Source organism: Ipomoea triloba, chromosome 1 (genome assembly GCF_003576645.1).
Source record: "Ipomoea triloba cultivar NCNSP0323 chromosome 1, ASM357664v1".
Taxonomy (NCBI): domain Eukaryota; kingdom Viridiplantae; phylum Streptophyta; class Magnoliopsida; order Solanales; family Convolvulaceae; genus Ipomoea; species Ipomoea triloba.
In genome coordinates this window covers 36623856-36643977 of record NC_044916.1, presented here as the reverse complement: position 1 = coordinate 36643977, position 20122 = coordinate 36623856, and the positions used below count along the sequence as shown (strand labels likewise).

The 20122-nt window shown below is 37.8% G+C and overlaps 4 protein-coding genes across 7 annotated transcripts; 3 read left to right on the top strand and 1 right to left on the bottom strand.

Moving 5' to 3' along the window:
* Positions 1–211: 211 nt before the first annotated feature.
* On the bottom strand, positions 212–4227 carry LOC116022574. The gene is made up of 7 exons (XM_031263333.1): positions 3778–4227; positions 3567–3655; positions 3281–3419; positions 1639–1734; positions 1366–1485; positions 771–1033; positions 212–659 (listed from the first exon to the last, which is right to left on the bottom strand). The coding sequence occupies exons 1-7, from the start codon at positions 3950–3952 to the stop codon at positions 549–551; spliced, it is 993 nt and encodes a 330-aa protein (XP_031119193.1). The 5' UTR covers positions 3953–4227; the 3' UTR covers positions 212–548.
* Positions 4228–4555: 328 nt separating this feature from the next.
* LOC116022703 (B3 domain-containing protein At3g19184-like) lies at positions 4556–8090 on the top strand. Of its 4 annotated transcripts, none has more exons than XM_031263552.1 (8): positions 4556–4627; positions 4870–5044; positions 5129–5224; positions 5343–5374; positions 5469–5637; positions 6345–6551; positions 6825–6941; positions 7695–8090. In XM_031263552.1, the coding sequence occupies exons 2-7, from the start codon at positions 4913–4915 to the stop codon at positions 6885–6887; spliced, it is 699 nt and encodes a 232-aa protein (XP_031119412.1). In that variant the 5' UTR covers positions 4556–4627; positions 4870–4912; the 3' UTR covers positions 6888–6941; positions 7695–8090. The 4 variants fall into 4 exon arrangements, with proteins under 4 accessions (XP_031119412.1, XP_031119397.1, XP_031119424.1 ...); XM_031263537.1 differs by having other exon boundaries at positions 4581–4645; XM_031263564.1 differs by lacking the exon at positions 4556–4627 and adding an exon at positions 4762–4776.
* A 2827-nt stretch (positions 8091–10917) lies between these two features.
* LOC116022401 (probable protein phosphatase 2C 12) lies at positions 10918–15770 on the top strand. The gene is made up of 10 exons (XM_031263125.1): positions 10918–11141; positions 11475–11792; positions 12725–12896; positions 13490–13643; positions 13727–13790; positions 13944–14051; positions 14171–14296; positions 14379–14614; positions 14744–14946; positions 15047–15770. Exons 2-10 carry the CDS (start codon positions 11595–11597, stop codon positions 15073–15075), a joined length of 1290 nt encoding a protein of 429 aa, XP_031118985.1. The 5' UTR covers positions 10918–11141; positions 11475–11594; the 3' UTR covers positions 15076–15770.
* A 2473-nt stretch (positions 15771–18243) lies between these two features.
* Positions 18244–19842, top strand: LOC116022655 (BRI1 kinase inhibitor 1-like). The gene has a single exon (XM_031263447.1). The coding sequence runs from the start codon at positions 18558–18560 to the stop codon at positions 19452–19454; it is 897 nt and encodes a 298-aa protein (XP_031119307.1). The 5' UTR covers positions 18244–18557; the 3' UTR covers positions 19455–19842.
* Positions 19843–20122: the final 280 nt, after the last annotated feature.

Genomic DNA, 20122 nt, shown 5'->3' with positions numbered 1-20122 from the left:
TATAGAAAGATAGTGGACTTAAAAGATGTTAAGGTAAAGTTTCCCAATCCTAATAAAAATAGTTTATTGATCTTAGTTTTAACGGATTAATTATAGACAATTTATATTAATTTATTTTCTTGTAGTCTTTTATCAACTAAAATTACAAGGCAAAATTTACCTAGTGTATACCTTCTCTAATCACTCAAAAAACATAGAATGAGAAAACAAATTTAAGGTTTGAAAGTTCCAGGTAACATTAATGCCTTTGTAAAGCTAAGCATTAGTGCATTAAGTAATATTTCCACAGAAGAAGAAGAAACAAGAATAGGAGAAGAATTCTAGCCAATCCAATGATATGATCTATGCCCATCTAAACAAAAAGTGATGAAGCAATACAATGCAGCTGCAGCACAGAAAATTGAATGCAAAATTCTCTACATACACTTTAGTTGCCTTCTTGCGAGGCTTTTACAACATCTGATCTTCACTTTGTGATGATATATATATATATGCAGCTTCACCCGAGGATCGCCGGCCTGCTTCTCTTCAGTGGAAAGTTCCCCAGATCATACGCTCACCACTCCCGACATCCATGGAACGATTACCGGAGCATTTGGATGGGCGTTTCTATAAGTTTCTGAATACCGATGCTGGAAGTTCAATTTGGGTTTCTCAGACTGCATGCATTTGTCAATAAGAATATCACGAATATTAGCGTTTCTATTAGAAATGTTCAGTGGTGAATTATGAGAGCCTAAAACGAGCAGAGAAATGGGAACAGAACTTACGTATTTCAACCAGCATTCCTGATGTTTGTGTTTATAAATATCGGGGGAGTAGCATCCTGTTTCCGCTGGGCAGTAAACCCATATGTTGCATTTCTTGTCGCCTGATTTGGCACGCTTGGCCTGCTCCAGACAAGCCCTACAACACTCGTATGCAGATTCTTTATGGTAGGTAAGACCCCATCTGACAGCAGCGCCATCATAATCCGTATGAAGTTCAGCATTGCATTCAGGGGGAAGCCGTTTCCCCGCTATAATTTCAGGTTCTGAAGAACAAAAGTCCCTCGCATTAAAGAATGAAACGCTTCATAATCAAGCAAATAACTTCAATTCCTTTTCCTACTTCTCTGTAATACGTGTAGAAATTTCAAAGATAAAGGACAAATTATTTTTTTTTTGCGATACGATAAAGGGAAAATATCAAAATGCTTAGTCGTGGAGATTAGATAAACATCTTTCAATCTGATCTTTTCCTTTCGCTCAATCTTTTTCTGTTGTAAATTTTTTGTTTTTGTTTTTGTTCTCTCTTTTTTATAGTACGGTCCGAAGGGTAAGCTGCCTAGCAAAAGCCAAAAAAAAAAAAAGAGGATATCATTACCAACTTCTGCTCCTTCAGGCTTGTCATCGTGTTCCTTATTAATAACCTCAGCAGGGATCCAGAGACCGATTTCCTCTAATACCTCAACCCAATCGACATCCAAAACTCTTGCAAGCATTCCTATAGAGAAAGGAACCCCTGAAATAAATATATGACAGAAAAGACACCCAAAAAAAACACCAAAATACAAATAATACGAAAGGGGACTATAAATTTCTTTAATATAAATGTGCAAAATATAATGGTCAGAATTGAAGGATAGAATTGAATTACTGGCTTCCTCCGGTTCAATACTTGCAGTTGATGCGTTCCCAAGAATCATGTCAGTGGCTTCTTTTAATTTAGCCATGCGCCAGCTTTCAACTGCCTCTGCTCATCCAGAAAACCGAGATGACCAAATGTCAAAATAGAAGTTTTTAAAAAAGCAAGGTACTTTAATTTCAAAGGAAAGATTTTGAACTAGTTGTGAATTTCTCAATTTACAAAGATATCTAGCTTACACTAAAAGCAGCAAACGAAAAAAATAAAAAATAAAAATCTGCCAGTCCAAAGAATCCGCAAAGTGGATTTACATAGCAACAAGTACCTGAACACTAATTACTTGTTTCTATTATCTAAGAGAGAATACGAGATCAATTACTCAAATCAACAATAAAAGTCTGAAAACTCTCTTGGAGAAGTGTTTTAGAATAAGAACATTTTGAACTTTGTTGGTCTGTTGCATAAGCTTAATGCCCCCTTACAACCCCCGGGAATCATAAAACCAAGGAAACTTTGAATGGAAAACTTGATTAAAGTATAAAAAAATAATGATAAGTGCAACCTACACCATAGGAGAATTTTACACAAACAACAGAGCACTTTTACCCAAAAAATCATTCAAAGCATGCATTTCAAATACCAAGCGCTTTTTTCATGCATTAATTCACTTAAGCATACTCTAAAACACCTAAATCAAACTACTAAATTGAAATTTAGTCTAAGGGATAATGACAAGGGATGTCTCTACTCTCTACCCAAATGGAGAATAGAGTTTCAGAAGCATTTCATAGGTGCTTTTCATGGAGACCTATGCCAAGTTGTAGTTTAACATAATGCTTTAAAGCTAACCTCAAAGTAAGCATTAAGAGACTAATTTATTCATCATTTTCCAAAAAAGTAAACCTAATGTGCCACATAAGGTCTAATAGTTTACAAGATAATTTACATTGAACGTTATAAAATTTATTGTGTATTTGAATGGATGGAAATGTAGGGAAAGAAAATTGGGTGGAAATTTAACTTCTTGTTTGGACAATATTACAAAAAGAAAATTGAATGGAAAGAAAATAAAGGGAAACGGGAGAGAAGATAATCTCCCATCTTATCGAATATTTTCCTCCCCAAATGGGAAGAAAATGAAAGAAAACTAGCCCCAACACCCACTATGCACATGACTTAGTTCCTCTCTCCTTTCCAATACATGCACAATCTCCATTTCACACTCTGATCTTCTCATTTTCTTTCCTCTCATCAAACTATCAGACCAAAAATTTTCTTCTCAATTTCCCTTTCCCTCCTATTTTCTCTCCCATTTACTTTGCCCTCATTTTCTACCCATTCAAACACAGTATTAGTGTGTGGATTACAGGCCATGCAGAGTTATACTTCACATATATAATTCAACAAAACCATTCACTCCAAAACTTAGCATAAAGTGTCATTTTAGATTGCAATAATCGAATATAATGTAGAAAACAGAAGTATTCCTAAGAATTATTTAAAGAATCAGGTGCTTAAAATGGTTTAAGTTTAAGAATTGACAATTCACACAGTCACAATTCAAAAAGATTCCATATACAGGATTAGAAATCTCAGTAGATATAGTAATTGGAATGGTTGCTAGCTGAAAATGAATGTGCAGTTCTGCACTCACCTCTCTGCATTGTTGTATTTGCATTGCCATCCAAGCCTCTTAAAGTTGCTAATAACTCATCTGTTATCTTCCGCTTCAAGGGCTGGGGAACTTCCACAACCTTTTCTTCCACTAAAAATTCCTTCTTTAATTGGCTTACCTTCACAAGAACACAAATATAGCCTTCATCAATCAATTGCACTAAAATCTTCAACATAAGCCTCAAAATCACCAACCAAAATCTTAACACTGGCACACTGCAGCAAACAGATAAGAAAACTCCAAATCTAAAAGGACTCAGTGTTACCAGTTTAATAAGCTCTGTAGGTTCTGATTCTTTCCTTATTCGAGTAGATTCTTCCATTTTCCTAATCTGATCTGGGGTATACCTAAAAGCTGCAAATACAAAACACCCAATAACAAACCACCCTTTTACAGCCCAAAAAAAGCAAATTTCTCCACAATCAACAAAGTGATAATTACGCAAGCAAAAACCCAGAATTGAATAGAAAGCTTACCACTTTGGGAATCATTGTAGGGATACATATAGAGAGAATTGAAGAGAGACTGAAGCACATAGAGTGTGACCACAACGTTGATTGAGCATATAATAATTGTCGTTCGCTTGTAAGAACACCATTTCCCTCTCGCTCCGCTGCTATTCCCCCCAACCGCCCACTCTCCCCTTGCCATCTCCCTTCTCCCTCAGCTCCTCATGCTTCGCCTCCATCCCATCATCTCTCTCTCGAAACCCCCTCTTCCAATGTGCCCAAATCCCTATGTTTCCCCGTCTGTATCTTTCAGAACACACTAGAAGAAGCAAGAACGAAGAAACAAATGCTGCGGAATACTTTAAACAGATTTATTCCTCCGAATTAATTATGGGAGTTTTTTTAACTTTTTTTTGTGGTTGAAGGATCGACGGATCGATAGTATCAATATCAAGGCTGTTCCTTTCTCTGGGTAGGTGTCATGTTGATTGATTAAATAACAGTCACCAACCTTAATAAAGTCGGATGAATAATTAATACTTATATTTTCTTTATTTTCAGCTGTCGTTTATGAGTGCCGTCGCAGATAAATATCGGGTTACAGTTTGATTTAAGATTTAAATTTGGGATCTTTAGGAAGAAATTAGTATTGGTAGAAATGGGCTAAAGTGCTAAACTGATTTCCCATCAAACCCAAGCGCAGGCCAGTCCGGCCCGAGCCCAAAAAGGATTAGAAGATTCCCCGTAAAAAACAAGACGGCGGGAAGATTCAGATAACGTTGAAGAAGAAGAAGAGCTGGGAATCTGGGATTCTCAATGAACTTACTTTCTTCAGTTTATTGCAAAGAAGTTGGGTTCTTCTACGAGAAATTGGCACGTAATATCTACGAAATCGGTGTAATTTAGAAAATATTTTCAATTTATATTCTCTCACAAATCTTGAATGATTGATGGAGTAAAATTTAGGAGTTCGTACATAATAACTCGTATAATTCACTGTAGATACATTTTTATACTCCGTATAAGGTATATGCACAATTTTCCATAAGAATATATTATGTAATAATTCAAATTAAGGTTGCATTCCAACGGTCGACTGTCTGTGTGTGTCTTTTTTAGTCTCCCATAGTCCGATTTGGGTGAAAAGCAAAGCAGTGCGAAAATGGTGATGTCAAAGGTGAAGTACGAGGAGCTACGGCAGCAGAGGGTGGAGGAGAACAAGAGAAGGTTGGAAGAGCTCCACCTTCCTCTGCTCTCTCTCGCCCTAAAAAATGCATCTCCCAAACCTTCTCCTGTATGTATTACCCTCGCCCCCTTCCGTTTTATTTGCTTTTATTTCTTTCCTAAAATCCCTCATGTTTTCTGGGCGATTGTATAGATGAAGAAGGTGAAGCCGCGCGTAATCAGGACAGAGCTTGTCCCGGTGCGACGATCGCCCCGGGTCGCCAAATCCGCCGCGCCCGAGTACAGAGAAGTATTTCTCAATTCTCAATTTCTCATTGCACTTTTTGATGAACTTTAGCTCTTTTTTGGAGTATTTTATCTTTGATTTACTGGAATGACTTGAACTCATTTGGATTGCACTATTTCAGGTGACCTACTACGAGCGGATCCTACCCCGAAGGTGATTAGTTGGAATGAAGTTTTAAAGTTGTGATGTTTTTTGCTTCTATTGGGTGTTTGCCTACTTTAAACTGCATTTTCTCATTGTGCTGTAGTGCTTCGTGCCCAAGGAGGAGGGATCTCTCAAATAGGGTATATGCGTCTGACAAAGATAGGGCTGTTGCTACATTGAAAGCCGAGAAGTTGGAGGCAAGTCTGGAGTCTAACGTTCCAACCTTTGTTAGATCAATGCTTCCATCCCATGTTAGCGGCGGTTTTTGGCTGGTGAGAATCTGTCTCTTTGAAACTAGGAGAAGTTCATAGTTTTTATTGTTTGTCCTACTAGCGCAGATGTAGAATGGGGAGATGTTACTACTACTTCATATCACAGCTATTACTTGTTAACAAAGTCCTGGACTTTGTATGAAAGAACTTGACAATCACATGGTTTTTTCTATGGCTTTATCTTAACGAGTTATGGATAGCTGTAGCATTGCAGTCCAGATATGATGTTAAGCTACATATTAGCTAACTCTTGCATAGGTTATACTGCAGGCTATTGCTTCATTTCTTTGATGTTTGGTGTGCTTGAAATTTGTTATTATCTTATAAACGTGCAGATAGAATAGGAGTTTGTAGCTCTACTAGATAGATTGTGTAGTGGATAGCTTATTTTCTCTGCCATGCTCCTTTTCTTTCAGCCTTAAAAGACTAGCATGATCACTTTGAGGATCAAAGCTTGGTTAGGATATAGCATAGTTGGGACTTGGGTGCACAGAGAATGATTTGGACACCACCTAAGGATCACGTTTTGTGTGTGTGTATGCCAATAAACCAAGGGATTCTAACTTATCAATTTTGAAAATTGGTGTACATTCTCCTGGTAGTAACTCTCTTATTTTATGGAAGATTGTTCACTACATAGTTAGTCCATTTGAAAGCATGTTAAGCCTATGAAGGGCTGATAACACTGCTGGGATTCAATGATGCAGGGGCTTCCGTCATACTTCTGCAGGAGGAACCTTCCAGCCCGAGATGAAACTGTGACATTGATAGATGAATCAGGAGCAGAGTGGCCAACTGTATACTTGGCCAGGAAAGCAGGACTTAGTGGAGGATGGAAGAAGTTTGCTGTTGATCATGACTTGGTCGATGGGGATGCACTCGTTTTTCAATTGATAAAGCGTGCAGTATTTAAGGTGATGATGGCTAATAGGATACATGCTCATGATTTCTTATTACTTGGTGATCGAGTGACATGTGTCTAAGTTTTGGTTGGAACTTTGAAGGACATGCAGTGATGCTAGTCAAACCAGAGCATGTTATTTTTACTTGATTTGATATGCATATGCTTAAAAAGCATTAGAAGTATTTGCATTTGACATTCATGTGAAATATTAGGTTTCATTTACAGGCATAAAACATTATATGGTTTTACCGAAGTATTGAACTAACTTTGATTCCATTTCTAGATCTACATAACGAGGCTCAATAATTCGGCAGATGATGATGGCAATGAGACCTCCAATGACTAGTGTAATCTGGCTTGCAATTAATGGGTGTACAATAATGCAAAGTATGATATCCAGGTATGAACATACAGTACTACCAAAGCCGTAGAAAGATTGGGATATTATTAACTGTTTAGTACGGAGTCTTTGTCACTGCACAATTGTTACTTGTATAGGTTGAATTTAAAGCCCTTTCTGTTCAATTGACACAATCACATAACTATTGCTCCATGATTATGTAAGGAAAGATGCTTGATTATACCACTATCTAGTTGCCATATTGCCACTTTCCAACACAAACATTACCTGTATGTATCTTTTCGTGCATTTTAAGGTCTTAGTCCTATAGAAACATTAGTTGTTAACCTTCAAATAACCTGCAATTTGCACATTACCAGAGTAGAACTGCATGGGCTTTTGAGTTATGCCATGTTATTGGTATAGAGGCCTGTCGAACCAATAATGACTAATTCCAGTTTGATAAGAAATGATTATCGAAATGTTTCCTCAAAGACTAAAAGTAGAATCATACAATGAAACATAAAATCGCATTACTTGGCCGATTTGACACAAGGCTTAATCCATTGTCTGAGGTGGAAACTTATGGCAGACAACTCTGCTCACTTCTAGGTGCACAATAAGAATCACGTTTTGTATTATTATCTGCAGAATATAGATAGATAACAATTTGAGCTGGTAGGATGTCACTTCTTCTGTTCTGTGCAAATAAGGGGCTTGAATTCTCGGTTTAGTACATGGTTGTGTTATGCTTATGTTGGCAATGCTGTTTTCTTGTCTTATATTTTATTTTTTTTAAATGGTTTTTTGCAGGGAAAGAGTGCAGCTGCTCAATGCTTTTGTATGTTGACTGTTTAGCCAGACATGTCACTACTCCAATGCACCCTCTAACCCACATATCTAGGGAGCAAAGTCTCATTAGTAGTTAGTTACATAGTAGATAAGTCTTAGGATTAGATATATTGTCTGCTGTCTTGGTGGCCCTCCTCTCTGGTCATGCTATTCTTCAAAACAAGATGTTCTTGCTTAACCTGTTCTCTGACATTTCCATGAAAATGGCAGCTTATGTTTCCAAGATTTAGACTATCACTTAGATCTATTAGGATATGTAAGAAAACTACTAGAAATGTTTGTCCATTTACTGTGACCATTCTTATTTCGAGAAGAATTTCAAGAATCTAGAAGCCAATCTGAGAAGAATTGAATTCACAGGAAATATCTTAAATTTACAGCAAGTTTATAGTGGGTGGTTTTCTTGAACCATAATGGACACATGGCTAACAGCTGTAATGGGTTACCACTGATTTGCTCTTTCTCTGGTTAAATTGAAGGGAGAATTATATATATTGACTTGGGTGGGGGGTGGTTGTCCAAAACCCAAAAATATGGTGAATATATATACATTATTATTATTATTATATTATATTAGTTTTTTGAAGAACTTGGAAATGGTGGTGAACAGGCTGTTGATAGCAACCTTTGTTTGTGGGCAAAGCTGGATTTTAATTTCCAGCTTGCACAAGAAAATAACATGGCTCTCTCACCTTGATCATCGCCCTCTTTTGCTTCGTATAATTGCGGCTTGTCTCAGCCGGATGACAGCTGCTTCTTTTATTAATTCTCTCCCTAGATTTATGTTGAATTTTTGTTCATGAATCATACATGCATCTAATTAAGTACACTTATATATAATTCCTGACATCTGGCTTTATTACCTATCACTAATCTTCTCCCAAAAAGGTTGAATCCCCAACCTAAGGGCCCCACGCCCCAGCTGAACACAAAGACGGGTGGGACTCGATCCGTGGTCTATTCTCTCAAAGTTCACCCATGTGGCCAGTTGAGCTGCCTATGCAGACCACCTATGATTAATCTAGATTTAGTCTTAATCGTGTTTATAGACTTGAATTCTTATTTAAGGAAATATTTAATCAAAAACTCTTTTTAAAATTATAAACTTCTTAGTTTTTACAATAATTAAATTTCTAGTTAAAAGTTCATATTAAATAATTCAACACTAATCATATTTGTATTAGGGTGACAAAATACCATTCATGAATTTTAAAGTAGATATGTTCACAACTTGAAACTTCTGATTAAGTTGGAAGAGACTCACAACATCTCATTGACACATCATATATGGATCTTTTAAGTAATCCAAAGGTATACACCAAACCTATCCCTAAACAATTAATTCCTTCTCTCTTTCTGTTTTGATATTGTTTAAATTTTGTGGGTTTTGGTATTGAAATTATTGTGAATGGCTGGCTGTATGTGCATTTTTTCGTGTGGCAAACAACTGAAGTTGACAGGCAGTGGCTAACGTTAATTAATGGTCTTATAAGACAGTGATTTGAACCCTATAATTTACTCCCTAATCCCTATTAATTAGCGACTTTGTGTTTTGTTTATTCACCCTTAATCATTACTCTTCCGCGTTTCCTTCAATTGTGGCGCGAATTTGATCTGTCTCACGCGGCATCTCTCTCTCTCTCTCTTCATTACTTCATCCCATCCTTTTCTTCTGGTATCTATGATCCCCTTAATGTAAAAATTATGACTTCATTTAGCAATCAAAGAAAGATAAAACCAGCTTGGTTGGTAGAAGTGATCGTACGCTATTATATCTTAAGATAGGTCGAGAGTTTGAAGACCATGAAAAAATTAATCTGACCAGCAAACAAAACATAGATTATAGACTTCTTGTGTAATACTCGTGTTCCTTAATTAACAAATTATAATACATCGTATAAAAATTCACGTAGTTTTAAATTCAAATTTGAGTTGAATTATCAATTTAAAACCTGTTTGAACAACTCAACGTTTATACAAATATTTAATGTTTCAAAGAGATTTGGGAAGGGGTGTTTTCATTGACCATTTCATCCACATATTGTCCCATACAAATTACATATATAATACATAATACCTAATCCCTGCTTGGCGTGCTTCCAAGTTTTGTCTTCTGCGACACAGTGCCCATTCCACCACTTAGCTTGCAAATTGCAATTGGCCGACTCAAGTCGGCCTTGGTGATATATACTAAAATGGGTTGCAATTAGGACCCACTTTCATGACCCCTTTTCGTGCTTACACATGTATAAAGTCATTAATCATCGACAAATTGCGGATAATAAAGACGACTCTAATTACGTATGATTACATACGCTAATGTTTCATGTTAACGTGAAACTTCTTGCGTGTACCGTATACTTATTTGCGTATATACTTCAATTCCAACAAATACGGAGTAGTTAAAACCCATCATTTCTATCAAAAGTTCTACTAGGATGCCCGTCAAGTAATATTATATGTCTTGACGCGTTCTTCAAAAGTATATTATGTCTTAATACTCGAAGTGTTATGCATTAACTTTTTGAAAAAACACCCTAATTCCTTATTACAATCTTGTAATCTATATAGATGAATAAGTGATGCTTTGTGCTGCCCTGTTTGTCAATGAATATGTTCTTTCGTCTGTGACATCATGTAATTTTCATGCGTAACTCTCACGTTGTTAGCTTTGACGGCTAATTAATGACTCAATTGCCTCCCTCCCTCCCCATGCCAAAACAATGCGTTTTTGATTGATCATTCAAGCGTTGCTACCTGTTGTAACGCTTGGCCTCGTGCAACCATGCAGCTCATAGTTGTACTTGTTTCTCAAATCACAATATAATCGCATTAGTTACGAATGAACACACTCCATTATCTTCGTTTTAATTGCATATTCAAACTTCACCTCAATATACTTCATAAAAAATATGTATGGTATGAAAAAATTAATATGTATTTTGATGAAAATTAGGGTGACTACCAATATGTGTTTCTTTTAAATGGTAAGAAAGGAGTAATAATTAGGGAAGATGATCAAGAAGCGCAAAGTAGCAGGGGAGGCGCACGATAAGTTAAGGAACAGCTCACATATTCCAGCTTTTGTTTAACGCCGAATGGACCAGTTGGACATGTCAGCACATGTGTTCAAAACAACAATATGGACTTACTATATTGTATATAACTACGCTTAATACCAAAATTCATAAAAATTAAACCAAAACCAAAAACCCCATCGCAGAATTTCTCCATTTACGCCTCTCAGCACCTTCTCTCTCTCCCTCGCAGTGTCCAGCGCAGCACAGAACAACAACAGCAACAACAATGGAATTTGTTCAGACGCTGGGATCCGCGTCTTCTTCTTCCTCTTCTTGATAACTGCGACTTGTTTTCACCATTTTCTTGTTTTTACCACCAAAAAGTCTCGTACGTGTTTCTACTTTTGTTAATTTTCTGCAAATTTTCTAGTGCTTTGATCGATCTCGCGTGCCAATATCGTGTTTTTCCGACCCCCCATTTTCTTGAAGTTCTGGGTACTATAGTTTAGGTGCTCTATAGAATCTCAGATTCTCAGATACTGTTGTTTCCGAAGAGATCTTGTTGAATTGGGATGATTTTTCGTTGACTGTTGATAAAGTTGTCATTTTTAGTCTTGGTGTCATGTGATTGTTTAGTTTAACGAATATCATGCAAGATTAGTGTTTTGCCAGTTGCCAGCATTGTTTATACGGGTGTTTTCTTTGTCTGTATGTCTCACAGGTTGGCATTGGGTTTGTGATTTCTGAATCAAGCTAAACATAGTTGGGAGATTAAATTCTGGGGTGAAATTTCTGGAGAAAAAAGTTTGGATTTTCTAATTGATTTGAAGGGGACCGAAGTATGTTGTCGAAAGGTCAGCATCAGACGGTCCCATTGTCTGTGTTGTTGAAGCGTGAATTAGCCTCTGAGAAGGTTGAAAAGCCGGAGATTTTTCATGGCCAAGCCAGCCAGAGCAAGAAAGGAGAAGACTTTACTCTTCTCAAGACTGAATGCCAGAGGATTCTGGGAGATGGGGTCACCACCTATTCGGTTTTCGGGGTATGCTTATCATGCTCCTTTTACATGTTTCTAGATTATTGTGGTTTTATCTGTGCACATTGTGTTCTAGATTATACAAGGTTCATTCAATTAAACTCCTCAGGGATGTGATCATTCTGCCTTTGACTTAATGACTTCTTGAAGTTTTATTTGATACCTTTATGTGCAATGGGTGATCTAGAAGGAAAAGAGTTCTTATAGTCATTTGCAGAAAGAAAAGATAAAGTTTTTGTATAAAATCACATGATGATATGTTAGGCTGCAGGGTATAGCGAGGCCAAATAAAAATTTTCACATGAGAATGATGGAGTAGGACCTCGAATTTTACCTGATCTGATTGGGAGATAGAAAATGGGGTGATAGTTTTCAAGTTATGTTGTTTGGATAAGATGCAAATGGAGTTATGGAGTGGAAAGAAAATGGGAGGAAAGTGGGGGAGAAAATATTCCCCCCATCCTATCAAAGATTTTCCACCCCAAAATGGGAAGGAAATAAGGACAAAATTTGTTATTCCTTTTTCAACAGGAGTCAATGCATGTTATACCTACAAACCTAGTTATTGTTCATCAGAGTTGGTGCTGTGATTAATCATTTTTTTTTAATAAAATTATTTCTTATTTATTGCTTTTTTGGATGCATTTGGAATTCATATATTAGGCTTAACAGCTCATCTTTGGATTTTGAGCTGTAGTTCTTTCAGGGTTTTCTTTTTCCTGTGAATTCTATCCTTTTGTGAAAGGAAATTCTGCAGTTTTTAAAAAAATATGTACTTGCCAAGTTTTCCTTAGCTTTGCACAAATCCATTGTTATTAAAAGTTTCTTCTTAAGCACACAACACACATATATATCTGTAATCTACATCTTATGTTTCAGCAAAGTGGAGGATATTGGCAACCCCATTTCTTTGATGCATTTTTTCACTACTTTTGCAGTTGTTTGATGGGCATAATGGGTCTGCAGCTGCTATATACTCCAAAGAACAACTCTTGAATAACATTTTGAGTGCAATTCCACCAGACCTCAACAGAGATGAATGGGTTTCTGCTTTGCCAAGGGCTTTAGTTGCTGGGTTTGTGAAAACAGATAAAGATTTCCAAGAAAGAGGTAATAGGTTAGGTCTATTGCATTAACATTGTAGTTGGATATGTAAAACTGGCCGTCATGGTTGAAGGCGTTGTGGTAGAGAGGACTGATTTCCTTTGAACTTGTCATGATTAAGGACTACTGTTCTGAACCACCTGAGAATCTTCTAAATGAATCAACAAATAATAGAAACACCAATAAAACGACAAAGCTTTAAGTAGTAAGTATGCTACGAAAAATAAGATGTCTGAAAGTACACTTGTGTGTTCAGCACTTGGAGTAGATACATCACAAAATGCGTTTGAGGGTAGCTAATGACCTACTTCACTCCTCTTTACTATTGTCAATTTCTTGTCTAATTTGACCTAATATACTTCCTATTGGGATCTTAGGGATGATGTAACCCTGACATATACTTTGGTTTAATAAGAATAGAAATAGAAATATTGAGCTTGTGCCAAGTGGACAAATTAACTTAGCAATTGTAGTATCAAATATTGTTGGCTACTGTTATCTGTTGAAAGCTCACCCGCATAAAACAAATCTGTCTGAACTACACAGTTTCTGTAATAGTGTCCATACTAATTCTTATATATTATTGTGCTATATTTCAGTGCAAACTTCTGGCACGACAGTCACATTTGTTATAATTGAGGGATGGGTTGTAACAGTTGCCTCAGTTGGTGATTCTCGATGTGTTCTTGAATCTGCCGAAGGGGAAATATATTATCTATCAGCAGATCACCGACTTGAATGCAATGTAGAGGAGTAAGAAATGCCATCCTATCTGATGCATAATATTGCTTCCGCTCATAGAATATTGTTTTAATCCCATATCTTTAATTAAATAGGAGGAAACGCATTACAGCAAGTGGTGGAGAGGTTGGCCGGCTTAACACTGGTGGTGGAACGGAGGTATATTTCCTACTCCAAATTAATAACTCACTCTCCAACTCCCTCCAATTTTGTCTAATTGTTTTAGTCTATTTTAGCAATTTTGAGGTGAGAGTACTTGTTGAGTTGTTGTGCACGGGTCTTACCAGCATTTGCTAATTGCTTTCATTTCAGATTGGTCCTTTGAGGTGTTGGCCTGGTGGGTTATGCCTCTCAAGATCCATCGGAGATATGGATGTTGGCGAGTACATAGTTCCCGTCCCTTATGTAAAGCAAGTAAAGGTTTGTTTTCTATTTGTTGCTCGTATAAGTGAATCTGACGTGTTTTCTCCTTTCACCTTCAAGAATGCTATTTGTACTGATTTTTTTTTAATTTTTTTTAAAAATTATTATGTCTGCAGCTTTCCTCAGCTGGTGGCAGGCTTATTATAGCGAGTGATGGTGTCTGGGATGCAGTAACTGCAGAAACAGCTTTTGAATGTTGCCGTGGAATGCAACCAGATGCTGCAGCTTCACAAATTGTTAAAGTATGTTTATCTTCGACTGTTTGACTATTTACTTGATAATTTGCTTAGTGTTTAACTTGTGCCCGTTCCTCCAATTTTGAAGGAAGCCATACAACCAAAAGGTCTCCGAGACGACACAACATGCATTGTGATTGATATACAACCCCCAGAGAAGCCAAACCCTCCCCGGCCACAGCACAAAAAGACGGGAAAAGGAGTATTTAAGGCTATGTTTCGCAAAAAGATTTCTGAATCTTCTTCCAATGCAGAGAAAGATTATTGCGAATCAGATGGGGTCGAGGAACTATTTGAGGAAGGATCAGCGTCACTTGCAGAAAGGTGTGAACGCAATGTTCTTAAGTTTACTTATGCATCCAGTGTAAAGAGAGACTCTCAGATTGTGCATCTAACCTCATATGGGACTCAGGCAGAGAATTTATTCGTTTTCTATGTTTTCATGGATTACAGGTTGGATACAAGGTACCCAATTTGTAATATGTTTAAGCTGTTCGTGTGTGCTGTGTGTCAAGTGGAGATAAAACCTGGAGAAGGTATTTCGGTACATGCTGGATCAGCAGATTCAAGAAAGCCACGGCCATGGGATGGCCCTTTTCTTTGCTCGAGCTGCCAAGAGAAGAGAGAAGCCATGGAAGGGAAACGACTTTATGGAGGTGAGACCTTCTCTCTCTCTCTCTCTCTCTCTCTTCCTTATTGTCATGGTAAACCCCTACACCACAAAACTCATTGCTTGCATTCTTGGACCATTTCCAGATGGCAGATACAGTAGTGGAAGCGACTAGTTATCCTCGCATACAAACTATTCACACGATCAGTCACTAACAATTGATTCATGGCTTATTGTTATTGGGGAAGGTCTACTTCACGCACTGACCAAATTCCCTACCCTCTTCAGTGAAGGAACGAGTGTCGATGCTTCTTGTGACATACCTGAGATACAAGCATCACTACATTTGTTTATGTCTCCTTTAGGTAAAAAGAAGCAGTGTTTGCGTAGTACATAGCTGGGCTACATTCTAACAATTGTTTCTCTCGTGGAGTTCTTCCTATTCTCCATTTGAAGCCTCATGGTCGTGGAGAATACTGCATAGCAAGAAACACGAGAGGTAATTACATCACAACCAGCAGCATCAATAGTATTCGTGTAGGGTTAATAGTGAGTGAGTGAGAGAAACATATTTCAGTGTAACATTGTTATCTAGGAAGCTGTTTTAGGATTTTTCAATTATTTTTTTTCCCACTCATCCGACGGGGAGAAACTAGCCGATCATCGCGATTATTGTATTCGTTCTTGTAGCATTGATTTGTTCCTTCATTCCCAGGCTTGAAAAAGAACAGAACAAGAAAAGATTGAATCCACAACTGAGAGTTCCTTTCTGCCAAAGGCAGACAGACAATGGTCTCTGTATCTCTATGAAACACCTACCAGTCTGATTGATTGATTGCTGTCTTGTAAATACTTCCATCTTTGTGTGAACTTGAGCTTCATTGATTGATTAAAAGCCATGGCAGATAACCCAAAAAGCCATGTCAGTTTCCAAGTCTTTGTTTGTGGGTTTGTGGGGATTGAGGCGTGGGGACATAAACATGGTATAGAAACAAATGCTTCACAGTCATACAGCAAAAATCCTTGGTGGGAAATCCCCTCTCTTTTCTGCTTTCTGCCACTGCTTTCATATTCTACTGACACATGCTTTTCACAAGATAAAACTAATCTAGTCGAGTCTGATCAGGTCTGATACATGCTTTTCACAAGATAAAACTAATCTAGTCGAGTCTGATCAGGTCTCTTTCAGGACCTGTGAACGGTCAAACCTCTTTCTTTCACTTGAGTTTAAACACGCAAAGGAATAATCATTCATAGGATGGAGAGGCAAGAAAGCCAACAAGCAACATGGTACAGGACAAACAAGAAAAAGAAAAGCTGGGAATTGGGCAAATCTTCCCCTCCTCCCTCCCCCCCTCCATCTCTTATCTTTATACAAAACATATATTGGATTTTGAGTGGAGAAAATGAGGCTGTCCACTGTCCACCAAAATAAAAATAATTAATACCTCCATGATTGAGATGTAAGATGCTGACCTTGACTACGTAAACAAAATTTCTCTGTTCTTTGGACCACCTTGTACACGGGTGTGTGGCCCCACCATCTTACCAAACTGTAAAATGCATGTACCAAAACAACATATTCAGAAACACATAGTCACTGCTCAAGATTATGTACTGGATAAATCTGGTTTTGTTATTCTGGTTGACAAATGACCACAGTGAAATAAACCAGTTTAAGTTTTTGTTCCATAACTGACCAGCTCAAACTGTTAAAAGTCAAGCTGATAACTTTATAGTTGCTAAATCAATAATTAAACTAATTTGGTCCGGTTTGCCATCTAAAACAGGACCAAATAGCAGCCAGGCAGTCCCCCCTTTCATTCTCCCTTTCTGTTTGTTCTCTTCGTCTCAGTGGCAAAGCTACTGTCTCACCAAAATCTTGAAAATGTCGAACTTGAAGCTCATATATTCTTCCTGTCCCTAAGGTTTATACAGGGTTTAGCTCCATCTAGATCCCTATCCATCCCATTCAGTGTACCCAATTCTCTTTTGTCCTCGCAGAGCCATCATGCAGTATGGTGGGGATATGATATTCTGCAAGCTGTGATCAATGAATTATTTGCATTTTTATACTCATTATTATAGTTACCAACACCAATATCCAGTCGTATCTATTTGAAGTAACTATGCTACCTAATTCGTTTTGTAGGGAGGAATAAATCCCCTCACGGATCGAGCATCTTAAGTTCTTAACCAAACCATTTTGTCTTGTAACTTCTCTATATCGTTCTTGATGTGGTGGTAAATATTGTCGCTCCGGCAAATACGTATAAATAGTAAGGTCAGATCGTATGTGAACCCTTTAATCGTATATATGCTTGTTGGTTTAAGCTGTTGAGCTTGAATTGAGAAAAGTGGCCGTGGGTCAAATGGGTTGAACAAAGGGAAAAAGGCTTAACTTTTTAAGTGGAGAAGGCCGGATAGCTCACTCCAATCTAAGATGGTTGGGGCTGATGTTTCAGGCTGGCGAAAACTATTGGCTGCTAAGCCTTTGCTCGTACCGCCAGCTTAGGTCGGTTCGGTTAGCTCTAAGGCCGATTAATCGGTTATGGTCGGGAATAATTTCTTTCAGTAACTTGACTGGATACCGAGCAGGTATGTAGTAGGTACAAGCTTACCTACCCCGGAAAAAATTCCCTATCAGTAAGCTCTCAGAAGAATAACCGGATAAATATTACCGAAAAGTTGAGAAACAACTGTGTTGTTATTAATATCGAGACAGTGATTCAAATGTCAACTCGATCACGTAAGTGTAGGTTATAATGTGGAGTTTAATTAAATACTAAATACTATACCCAAAGTGATAGGTGCAAAAGGGGACAAGACAAAAGAACCACATAATCTTATGTCAAATGTCCTAATTGTGTAATCAAAGATTCTTCTTGAGATAGGTGTAGGACAATTTTATGTGAATTTGAGCATGACTTATTGACCTTGCCCTTTTACGGTACAAATACTTCCTATCCGTATGGAGGAATCATTTTACAAAAATGAACTACTGCAAGTAAAAAAAAAACAGTACTTATTATTATTTTATTCCCACAAAGTTTACTTAGCCTGCAGGGTAGATTTTGGTACCACATATCTTTAGATTCTGTACTGCCAGATCAGTATCCTTTGCTATTCATTCAAAGGGGATCCACTTCCACAGTCCTCATCAAGACATTCATAAAAGAAAGAAATATATATAAGCTTAAACAATATAACTCAACTGGTCAACTAATTTGCAAAAAAAAAAAAGTTGATACTTTTGTTTCGCTGACAGTTCACCGAAAAAAAATGATTTGTTCATGGTCGATCAATCTAAAAGAAAGTTAGATAATTTTGTTTTGCTGATAGCTCACCTAAAAAAAGTGAATCAAGGATATCTAAGTCTGGTCAACATACCACTTGTCCACCACATGCCTCTCTTTTTTTCTTGAGTTTGTGAGTCCATTCATCCACACAAGTATAACTGGCAAACAGGTTGCATATTGCTTATTAAGACATTTTAGGTTGGCAGCCCTCCCCCTTTTCCTCTCTTCTCATATCCTTATTATTATCTCTGCATCTGCCCCCCTCAGTTTTTCCCTTTAATTTTGTTTTCCAAAGGAAAAATTCACTGAAAGAGAAAGAGAATCTGAGAAAAACCCATACCGTATATATCGTTGAGTCATGGACAAGAAGCATCATCAGGAGATCAGAGACGACAAAGTAAAGGCGGCGCCGGCGGAAGAGCAAACATCCGGCAATGCCGCCGCCGCGTCACCGCCGTCAGCGTCGTCATCTCCGTCGCATGAATTTTCCTTCACCATTTCGCTCCACCAACCGTCTGCAAAAGCCCCGGACAGAACGAAATCTCCGCCGGCGCCGGCGCCGTTCGCCGTCGACTTAACTCCGGCCGACGAAATATTCTTCGGCGGCCACCTCCTCCCCCTCCACCTCCTCTCCCACCCCCCCGTCTCCCCTCGCTCCTCCACCAACTCCCTGGAAAGCTTCACCCTCCCCATAAAAGAATTACTAGAAGACCAAACCTCACAACAAAACCCCGACACCCAAACAAACAACCACGATCATCATCAAAACAACATTAACAATCAAAGAACCGAGGAGAAACCGAAATCCAGCAGGTCGTTCTCCTTGTTCTGGCTGCCCAAATGGAGAAAAGGGTACGAGGTAAGAGACAAGGAAGAAGAGAAGGAAAAACATGGGAGGAAGCTAAAATTCGACATAACTCAGGTTGTGAAGAGATACATGAGAATGGTGAGACCGCTCTTATCCTTCCGGCAAAGCAGAAGAGGGAATCTTCAGTTCGACCGGCAAGCTTATTCATATTCCGGCCACTTAAACCTGCGGGGCAAGAAAGATATTAGAGGCAAAAGAGGGGAATATTCAGCGCCGGCATCCATGAGAACATCTCCGACCAACAGTGGCCTCCTCGTACCGCCCGCAACTTCCCCTACTTCTTCAAGCGACAGCACCATGGAAGAGTTGCAGGCCGCCATTCAAGCTGCCATTGCTCACTGCAAGAAATCCATTCAAGTTGAAGATAAACTCAAATGTCAAGATTAAGCATATCCCAAACTTCTTTTTAATTTAATTTTCTCTTTTTTAAAAAAAAAAATTACCATTTTACTATTTTTTTTTGGGTGATGGGAAATCAGCAGCTAGTAGTCAAGTAAATCAGTCTAAAATTGTCCATAGTTGACAGCCTTAAATCAGGAGGGAGTCGAAGTTAAAACCCTGAGATTATCAGGCTAATAGCTTGACTGGGAATCTGGGATTGCCCTTACATACCTTTTACTATTGGATGGGTTATTGCATTTTATTAGCAATAATTAGTCTTGTTGTGTCACATATTGATGGAAACTACACATATGTATGTATTTACAATGATGAGTTTGGATATATGGATGGTGCATGGTGGAGGATAATCATTAATAAGTGTAGTTTCTTTGAATAGTTGAATGTCTTGGATGATATTTTAAAGTATTGAATTATACTTTGTTTTATTATGCCTCAAATTGAGTATGGGGCCTTCAAAACATCTAATAAAACACTACATCACAATTTAAAGTTATAATGGAGCCTGAATGACATATGTTACAGTTATTTAAATACATTACTTAGCTTAGTCATATGGCAATAACAAAGATTGAATGATACATGTCACAGTTCTTTATATTTCAATAAAAGAACTTCAATGATATATCTTATAATTCTTTATATGCATTAGCTAC

Bases quoted from the DNA above. Each gene is read 5' to 3' on its own strand.
- LOC116022401 (XM_031263125.1), top strand. From the start codon at position 11,595: ATGTTGTCGAAAGGTCAGCATCAGACGGTCCCATTGTCTGTGTTGTTG. The intron at 12,897-13,489 runs GTAATAGGTTAG...GCTATATTTCAG, and splicing joins TAAAGATTTCCAAGAAAGAG to TGCAAACTTCTGGCACGACA. The intron at 14,947-15,046 runs GTGAGACCTTCT...GACCATTTCCAG, and splicing joins AGGGAAACGACTTTATGGAG to ATGGCAGATACAGTAGTGGA.
- LOC116022574 (XM_031263333.1), bottom strand. From the start codon at position 3,952: ATGGCAAGGGGAGAGTGGGCGGTTGGGGGGAATAGCAGCGGAGCGAGA. The intron at 3,420-3,566 runs GTAACACTGAGT...GTTCTTGTGAAG, and splicing joins CTACAGAGCTTATTAAACTG to GTAAGCCAATTAAAGAAGGA. The intron at 1,735-3,280 runs GTGAGTGCAGAA...CTGGATGAGCAG, and splicing joins AAATACAACAATGCAGAGAG to AGGCAGTTGAAAGCTGGCGC.
- LOC116022703 (XM_031263552.1), top strand. From the start codon at position 4,913: ATGGTGATGTCAAAGGTGAAGTACGAGGAGCTACGGCAGCAGAGGGTG. The intron at 5,225-5,342 runs GTATTTCTCAAT...GCACTATTTCAG, and splicing joins CCGCGCCCGAGTACAGAGAA to GTGACCTACTACGAGCGGAT. The intron at 6,552-6,824 runs GTGATGATGGCT...TTCCATTTCTAG, and splicing joins TAAAGCGTGCAGTATTTAAG to ATCTACATAACGAGGCTCAA.
- LOC116022655 (XM_031263447.1), top strand. From the start codon at position 18,558: ATGGACAAGAAGCATCATCAGGAGATCAGAGACGACAAAGTAAAGGCG.